Below are 9,646 nucleotides of genomic sequence, written 5' to 3'. Positions count from 1 at the left end.
GTGTTTTCTCCTAATGGTCTAGTTTGCCCAGTGCTCTTGATAGGACATCCCTATCATCAGTTTTCAGCTTAACAAATATATGCATGTAGTTCCCCCCTCGTTGGGACAAGAATCAAACCAGGATGTGTCTAACCTTAGTTAATTTTGCAGGAGAAAACTGGTTTTCAGCTTCACCAGGAAAAGAAAAATGAGATTCTTTCTGTTCGGTGCCTGTACATATTTAACCATGCAGGATTATGGATTTATGTTGTTCCTAGATTATTACCCTTCTCCAGTGATAGCAGTGCCAAAAATTAAACTCCCACTGGCTAAATATAAAAAATAAACATCTAAGAATACATAAGCCACTCAAGATTATTCTATGGATTTATACTCCCATCTTTTAGAAAATAAACACAATTAGGAAAGTACACTAAAAAGCAGGGTGGGCTTTCCCTGGACTTTATGAAGGAAGCAGAACACTTTTTAGGGTGTAGAAACCAAAGACTGAGTTGGGTTTTTTTGTTTTTAAAAAGGATTTTGTTTATACACATATTAAAAGGAATTAGCACAACTTACTTTATAGTCAACCAAAGATTGAAACTGAAGTTGTAAACAGAGTCTCACTTCCTAAATTTAACATGTTTCCTACATACTATAACAGAGCGCTTTACATTAAGTGACAATTCCCTTATTTCTATCACATTCATGTATTATGGTTTGAGGCAGGGGCATTTTGTGAAAACAATTATGAAAAACAAAATTACTACCCATAGGGTCAAGTATGTTTTACTTCAGTGTTTTTAGCCAATGAGTGAAGTCAGACCTGTGAGTGAAAAGGGGGTTGTTTGAGTACCAAGCAATCGAAAGCCTTGGGGGTTTTAAAGAGCTGTTTCCCCCCTAATTCCATTATAGTGTACTCTTGCTCCTGTCCTTATTTCCTAGTCCATGGAAGCTCTACCTTGCCCTTCCTTTTTTCCCTTGCAACCAGAATGTATCTTTCTTCCAGTATATGTGTCTGAGATCTGGTAGTTCCTAGTAAGTTATGTTAAAGAATCCCCTCTTCCCCCAAAAATGCAAACCTGAAAACTTTTGAAAGAGGCTTTAGCCATGTTCCCTGGTATGCCAGAGCTAAAGACCAGAAGCTCATTAAGAATTCACTGCATAGTCGCATCTGAATAGACATGTAGCATGTAAGTTAAATCTCATTATGCTTAATAGGGCTTAAAAGGTAAAGGGACCCCTGACCATTAGGGCCAGTCGTGGCCGACTCTGGGGTTGCAGTGCTCATCTCGCTTTATTGGCCGAGGGAGCCGGTGTACAGCTTCCGGGTCAAGTGGCCAGCATGACTATAAGCCACTTCTGGCGAACCAGAGCAGCGCACGGAAACGCCGTTTACCTTCCCGACAGAGCAGAACCTATTTATCTATTTGCACTTTGACGTGCTTTTGAACTGCTAGGTTGGCAGGAGCAGGGACCGAGCAACGGGAGCTCACCACGTCGTGGGGATTCGAACCACTGACCTTCTGATCGGCAAGTCCTAGGCTCTGTGTTTTAACCCACATCGCCACCTGCGTCCCTTAATAGGGCTTACTCCCAGGTAAAAGGGTACAGGATGGCAGACTTTGCTTGAGAGCAGGGTTCATGTGCTCTTAACAGCTCTATGGCAGGCGAAAAATCAGGTTGAAGCCTTTCCTAGCTTGGAAATACCAGTTATGGGGAAAACTTCACCATGATTGCACTTTCTCTAATTCTGAATTATGCCATGTCCTATGGCAGCCTTAGTGACCAGTGTCCCCAGTACTCCCTCAAAATTCAAACTGTTCAAAAAGCTTTGCAACTCCCGGTTTAGTTGACCGACAAATGTACAGGTAACAAAGAGAAGACAATTCAGCAGAGAACTGCCATTTAATAAAAGAACAGCTCAAATTATTAAGATCTTAACAATTTTTAAAAAGAATATCAGAATAAAAATAATATCAAATTTTATTTCAGTACATGTTAATACAATGAAAAGTTGGCTGCTGTTTAGGTAACAGCTATAAATGGGCTGAAAAAATAAGCTTTAGGTATGTGAGAGTATTGCCAATTTATATGAGTTTGGACATAACAATATAAAACAACTAATTTTGGCTCTCACTTCAGGACCTATTCCACTTTTTTCCCAAAGCCCCTCTTCCATTTGCCAACATTCAGCAGAAACTCTAACCATGTGACCAGCACAGGTAGATAAGACAAAATACAGTATTTATTGACAATAAATTAAAAAAAACCCTCTCCTCTGCAGTAGCTTGTACACACTGACTGCAGCTAAGACATTGCTTATCCACAATCAATTAGAAACAAAACAAAAGCAGTGGTTCCATGTGTCATTGAATATAGCACTATATTCGTCTGAACCCCAAAATGTGCATAGCCACAGTCAGTATCTTTATTTAATTAGTGAAATCCCTTTCAGTTTAGTGAGACTTCTCTAGGTCTATGGTCTGCTGCTCCTGGCCCCTCAAAGTCACAGATATCAGCCCTAAAATTAGGCTTTTACTGTTTGCATCTAGCCATAATTGACTTGTAGAGATGGAAGGGCCCACGAGGGTCAAATAGTCCAACCCCCTGCAATGCAGGAATCTTTTGCCCATCGCTGCACTGACAACGTCGCATTTGCACAAGCATGTTGGGGGTTGTGGTATTGCTCCCTCCTGCATGTGCCAGTATGGAGAAAGACTGAACACATCTTGTGCCACCTTCTGTTTATCAAAACAGCCGCTTGCAGAAATTATTTGAGCAAATTCTTCAAGGAAAGCCTTCCAAAACAGCGGCGCAAAAATGCTTGTGTAGTATCCTAAACAAAAAATGAAGCTGTGTAATGCAATCCTAGGTTCCTTCACTCAAAAGTAAATCATCCATTTACTTAAAGGTAAAGGTACTCCTGCCCGTACGGGCCAGTCTTGCCAGACTCTGGGGTTGGTGCGCCCATCTCACTCAAGAGGCCGGGGGCCAGCGCTGTCCGGAGACACTTCCGGGTCACGTGGCCAGCGTGACATCGCTGCTCTGGCCAGAGCCAGAGCCGCACACGGAAACGCCGTTTACCTTCCCGCTGGTAAGCGGTCCCTATTTATCTACTTGCACACGGGGGTGCTTTCGAACTGCTAGGTTGGCAGGCACTGGGACCGAACGACGGGAGCGCACCCCGCCGCAGCGATTCGAACCGCCGACCTTTCGATCGGCAAGCCCTAGGCGCTGAGGCTTTTACCCACAGCGCCACCTGCGTCCCATCCATTTACTTAGTTACTCCCAAACAAATATGCATAGGATTGCAATCGTAGCCTTGGGTTAAATTGACTGGGTGAAAGTCAAGTTTGCCAAGGTAGTTCCATATTGTGCCAGCATAGGGAACTCGCAATACACTTTAACAGTTCACAAGTCCTGTGTTGCTATGACTAGGCCAGCATAAAGCAGAAAAAATTGGAACATTCATTACTTACTGCAAATGGCGTCTCTCCACTTCTCATCTTCTTTCTTTGAGAGAAGGAAAGACATCCTATTTGGAACTTTTGTCTGTAGCAATGTCCTGGGGGATGGGGAGTCCCCATCATATTCTTCAGAGGAATTAGAAGCACGCCGTGTGTCAAAGGTGCCTGTTTCAGGAGAGGGCTGGGAGGTCCACATTGCTTTCACAAGCTTGCTCAATGGTTTTAGAATGACTAGCCATTTTTTTGCCCTTGTTTCTAGCTACTTTGGCATAACAGTGGGGCGAATGCTTCCAAAGGCAGAATCTACTAAGGGCTGGAGGGGGCAGGAGTAAGCTATGGCCTAAAGTATGGGGGCGGTAATACAAATACAATAAACAAATAAATAATAATGTTCAATTTTGCTTCAAAAGTGCAAGGCAGAGGTGTGGAGCACCGTCCAGTGGCAAGCGGTCATCAAACCAGTTCAAACTGGTCCCTGCCCCGATAAGCCCCTTCCACCTTGGCAATACGTTTGCCAGTCATACTACGTGAGCAAATCCCAAGCTACATTTCTCTTCACCAATTGCCTCTAGGAGCATCCACTCCGAGGGGTGGGGGCAGGGACGGGTGACTGGATCTCCAAATTTCATTGCGTAGTACTTCTGGGGAAAGCTTCCTTTCGGACCCACTGTAGTCATCAAGGTACGGCAGCTGTGCTCAAGGCACTGATACACACCTCACACAAGACAGTGAGATTTTAGCCTTGCTACTATTCTGTCTCCCACGTAATGGCGTCTCCTGCCATGACCCATGGCCGAGCAGGAAAGAGGGTAGGGAGAAGAGAGTGAAGAGGACAAGAAGTAAACAATAGGGAAGAATATAATAAAGTGAAAAAATACTGTTTTAATTAAGAGGGGCTAGAAAGGGTAAAATGCCAGAAATTCAATAATGGGATGAAGATATAGAACATTCTTCACCAAACTGGTGCCCACTAGATGTTTTGGACTACAGTGCCAATCAGCCCCAGCCAAATTTTCCAAAGTTGATCACAGGTCCCTGTTCTAGAGAGTAGCTGGAGACAAACCCTCTCTGGTTGTATCCCTCCCATTGGACTGAGAATGGGTTCTTCGGGGTTTCCAAGCCTTCTCTCCTAGGAGTCTGTAACCAGGGCCTGATCCTGCCTCTGCCACTCCACTGATGAGTTACCTTTGCTTTTGCACTAGCAAAAATGCTGTAGTGCTATTGCTATTGCCCTTGCTCAGGATGCCAGAGGATTTGAAATCCTGCCTGCAGGCCTAGCCAGCGTCTGGCCTAACCACCTACTGTGGTTAGGACCTCTGACCCACCTCTGACCCATCGGTCTGCTTTCCCCAAACCACATCCCCCTACCCTTCAACTGATGTCAGATGCTGCATGGGGGGGGGGAGGAATTTCATGGTTGCAAAGGAACAACTGGGAGCCTTAGTGTGTGCTCCTAATTGCTCCTTGGTAAGCAAGGCTTGTCGGCACCCAGCAGCTGATCGGGGCTTACAAGTGAGCCTCGCTGACACAGTCGAGCCATGCAGAAAGCGGGGCTTGCTGTGAGCACCAATCAGGTGATTCACAGGCAAGTGATCCCACTCATCTGTCAAAAGTGGTTCGTGGGGTGGGGCTATGCTTTGTGTGTTTGAGAGGGAGCTCAGAGGGGTTTTCAGTGATTTCCACAGTTGCTGGTTGGTGCCTTACGTACCTAAGTGATGTGGGGGCCTCGTTGTAAGAGAGGTTGTGACTGATAGGAGACCACTGTGTTAGCAGGATCTCTGCTGAGGTAAGCTACCATCACTGCGATGTGGACTTTTTTTCCTGCTGCTATTTCTTTAGATAAATTGCGCATTATCTTAACAACCGTTTGGGCCTTGCAATTTTTTTTTTTTTTTAATGTACTGAAAAATCAGGATTGGGGGAAAAGGGGGTTTGCTCTTTACCACCACACTACAGTCCTGAGTTTAAAAGTCTCGTGCTGAGTTATCCTGACTACAACTGCCTCCCTCACTCTGATGGCACCAATGGCAACACATACCCAATACAAATATGAGCTTTGGGGAGATTTTAACACACACCCCCACACCCCCGCTGTGGGTCCCAATCCTAACCCTCACCCCCCTCCCCTCAGCAGCTACTATATAGATAGGGGGTGGGTGGGGAAGAACAGCACCAAACTACGCAATTAATGTAATGTATAGTTTGGGACCTTAAGCATAGCTGCAGAGAGCACAAATAATGCCATTTAGTAACACTGCTCCAAGGTCCATCTTTGGCTGGGCCATCCAACTGACGTGTTCCTTCACTGCAGGGTGTTGGGCTAGATGACCCGCAGGGTCCCTTCCAACTCTACAATTCAAAAGCTGCAGCTGATTGCACAATTAGAGCCAACCCCTGTTCTTTATCTCCAGACAGATAGATTCATAGCACTGTTTAATATTGTTGTCCAGTTGAGCTAGTTGGCCGCATCCAACCGATAAACGGTCCCTGGAGGAGGGAGGGGGGATGGGGGATGAGAAGAAAACACATAGATTTAACTACTAAAACCTTTCCCAATGCGATCACTTATGACCTTTTAACAACTTTTCAACTGCTTTGTTACAATGGCAGTACAGTCATGCCTCGGGTTACAGATGCTTCAGATTGTGTTTTTTGGGTTACGGACCCGCCGAAACCCGGAAGTACTGGAACAGGTTACTTTCGGGTTTCTGTGGTCGCGCATACGCAGAAGCGCCAAATCGCAACGTGCATCCTGCATGGATCATGTTCGCAACACGAGCGTCCACTGTATTGGCTTCCAGCTCATTTCTGGGTCCAATTCATAAGAGTGCTGGTTATGGCTTTGAAAACCCAAAACTGCTGAAGACCAGACTACTTGAAAGGCTGTCTTCTCCTACCCAAGTCTGTCCCATATATTGAAATCAGGACAGTCTCTACCCTGCATTTTCAATTTCTGCAGTACAGCTGGTGAGGAGGAAGGAGAGTGTCTTTTTGGTGGCTACACCCAGACTCTGGAATTCCTTACTAAGGGAGATACTTTTACTTATTGGCTTTATTTTAATCAAGCCTTGGTGCTCTCTTTTCAATGTGCAACTCAGTTTATTACACTTCAGTTCCTACTCTTTATCCCTTGGGTTTTGTTTTCTTTTAATTGTAGCGTATAAAGTACTGGCAACTAATAACACATGACATTTTATTGTCCTGAATTAGATGAAACAGGACAGTTCTGCCAATCAAGGCCATGTTAATAAGCTGCATAATTTTATTTCTATACAATAATTTAATTGGAGACACACAGAAGCATAAAGGCTTTGGTTTGCATAAGCATTCTCCCTAATGTCTATGTTTTGCTCAGGTTACAATTTTATTGTTTTCCCCAGTTTTGCATTTATTAGCATCCAAACATTCTGCTCCACAGCAGCTGTGCTGAAAAGAAAAAAAACCTGCTTTTTGTTTGATGCTAATTCAAATTATGATCTTGGAAAGCAATCAAGACTGTTTGATAACACAACTTAACAAGACTGTCTCTTTGAAAAACCACAGGGAACATAAAGGCAGCATATAAGGGCATGAACATTAATGCCTTAATTATGCCCTCTTTCAAATATCCGAACACTGCTTGATTACAGGATAAAAAGCAAGGTTCAACACAAGGTACGTTTCACTGAAAGATCTTAAAATAATACATCTGTTTCAGATGATGTTTTGTACATTTACTCTATTAAGTACACAGGAATACTGAAGATAAGATTCAGACTGTCGCTGTCAAGAAATCCCAATATCACTATTTTGCAAACTAAAATTACTCTGTTCTGAAAGGAAGAGGGGATGCTGCCACATAGAATATGTTTTCAACATAATGAAAAAACAAGTAAAAAAGGATTGTGGCCAGTAATTACAGATGTATAAAAAGTAGCTTACCTGTACACCTCTTGGGAAATGCAGTCATAAAGTTCCTCAGCAGTAAATTTCGTATTATTGTGCACCTATGAAGGAGGGGAAAAACCACACTGATATGTCTAGGAAGACTCGCCAGCCATGAAATGTGGATATTAGCTGTTGGAAATTATTCATCGCTGTAAAAGAACTAAAGGCTGCTTCAGATTATCTTTTTATTGAAGTCCTTAAAACACGAGTTGTCACTCAGCCCCTTTGCCAAGTCAAGCCACAGTCCCTGCACTTTGCCAGTCTGGTGTGCAAAACAAGTGTGAAAAAAGTGGCATCTTTGGCAAAATAATTTGCTGGCAGTCTACTTTACAGGGTATGAGATGCTGACCCATCACTCCAGAGCACTTATTGAGCAGTATGGTACCAATCAATGCCATTTAAGATTGACTAGAGAAAGGGAAACAAGCTCATGGGTGAAAGAAATGGCAGCTGAAAGATATACGTATTGATGCAGACCAGCACAGCAGACAGCCATTAGTTCAATACACACAAGGCATCTCTTCCAAAGCAAACTTCTATTGGTCTATGTAGAGTCTATATTCCCATAATTTAAAGGCTAGCAAAGTCTGTTGGTGAGGTTCTTTGCCCAATTGTGTTATCTGCATTCAATACCACAAAGCTGAAATTTGGTGGCTGACTAATAACTTGGCAGTCTGCATTTGTTTTCTCCTGCAAATGTTTTGGTCACCTTACTCATAAGAAGCTGCCTTGAATTATATCTCTTTATCCTAGCTCTAACCAATCAATCAATATGAAACAAGAAAGAAAATATATGGTGTTTTCCTGTGGCTTAATAATTGTGGACTCAGACAGTAAATGGAGCTGCGTATTCAGTAATGTGGTGATGTCAAATTCACTCTAGAACGAAGCTGTAAAGAAGTTTAGAGAAAACCCAGCCAAGAGGAAAGAAGTGGTGTTGTCACATATTCCTAAGAGGCTCTAAGCCACTTTTCTATGGTTACAGTTCTGGTTCAATCTCTGGGGAACAGCATGCAATGATGAATCAGGCAGTGAAATATCAACCACCTTGGAAATGGAAGTCTCCCTTGCTTGACTCAAATGAAAATGTGCTTCTATCTTGGTGAACTGAATCACTGAAATCATGGAACTACACTAGACCTCTAAAAGGAAACAACTTCTAATACAAAGCTAAATTATGGGCAACATAAATGCATCCTATTGCGTTGGGTGTTCAAGCCAGTGAGAGTCTGCTAAGCAAAACCATGAGTGGCCATGGAGGAACCTTTCCATTTTTATTTCTCCTTACCATAAAAAGGGGGTAGCATAGCATGGGGTGCCAAGCAAAAGCCCAGATGCTGAGTGAAGGGTCACCCACGACAACATCAGCAGCCAATACCTTTGCCAGGACAATCGTCCACACTCAGCAACTGCGCATGATGCCGATTGCGGCCACCTCCACCTTCACACAGCAAAAGGTAAGAGGTGGGAAGGGGTGCCCCTTCCCCTTCGTCACGTCCCCATGGCACTGTCTGGTTCCCCTTAGCAAACCAGCTCACTGGCTGCCATAGTATCCAGGTGGCATTAAGTTCTACTAACAGAGCACTTTGCTCTTAATCTGAACTTGGAAGTCTTCTGCCAAGGATATTCCATCTCAGGTTTGTTGGCTGCTAAAATAGGAGGCTGGTTCAAACAGCCAGCAGCTCCAAGTGATGGTTTCTGGGAATGTGCTGGGCCACTGTGGGCTGTGTGAGCTGGCCCAATGATCCTATGGTGGTTTCTTCCTATGCTGCTCAGTAAACACTGGGTGTCTGAGGTTTGAAGTAGTCCCATGTGACCTTGGTCTTCCAACATTACAGAGTGGCAAAGAAAAGAGCCACAGTGCAGCACTCTCATTCCTGGTTAGCAACAACTCTCGGGTTTATTATTGGTTTTAGAAAGCTCTGCGAGTATCCAGAAATAAGAATGAGTTGCTTGACTTACGGATATTACGGACTAACAATATATACTAGAATGTGTAAATGCAGAGGCAGCCAGAAACATGTTTCTAGACTTGCAGGGAGCAAATCTACCCTGTTTCCAGGCCGGCTGAACAATGTACATGAAGCAGCAGCAGGCTCAACTGACCTCTTTGGAGAGGCAACAGTCCTTTGTCAGATGACGTGAAAGTTGTCTGAAGAATGTGGAGGGATATTTTTCTCGGCTGCCAGTTTAATCCGCCATCCCCATAGGAGCTGACTTGATTTAGACAGCTCTACAGGTTGATGTGATGTGAGCTACGGTCACAAAGT

At 43.9% G+C, this 9,646-nt stretch overlaps 1 protein-coding gene across 7 annotated transcripts in view; it reads right to left on the bottom strand.

The window, feature by feature from the left end:
- Window positions 1-4,311: 4,311 nt before the first annotated feature.
- The window catches only part of SWT1 (SWT1 RNA endoribonuclease homolog), a 29,542-nt gene continuing 24,207 nt past the window's right edge, over window positions 4,312-9,646 (bottom strand). For all 7 annotated transcript variants that reach the window (XR_014565539.1, XM_083743830.1, XM_083743829.1 and 4 more), the window contains exons 18-19: window positions 7,371-7,435; window positions 4,312-5,936 (exon numbers count right to left, since the gene is read on the bottom strand). Coding sequence is in view for 6 of the 7 variants with exons in the window: in XM_083743830.1 (XP_083599956.1) it covers window positions 5,831-5,936; window positions 7,371-7,435 (171 nt within the window). In the remaining variant the exon portion in view is untranslated. The remainder of the gene's footprint in view (window positions 5,937-7,370; window positions 7,436-9,646) is intronic.

This window comes from Podarcis gaigeae (genome assembly GCF_964106915.1).
Source record: "Podarcis gaigeae genome assembly, chromosome: 6".
NCBI classification, from domain to species: Eukaryota; Metazoa; Chordata; class Lepidosauria; order Squamata; family Lacertidae; genus Podarcis; species Podarcis gaigeae.
Note: the sequence above shows the minus strand (reverse complement) of the source record. Positions and strands in the feature narration are given on the sequence as shown.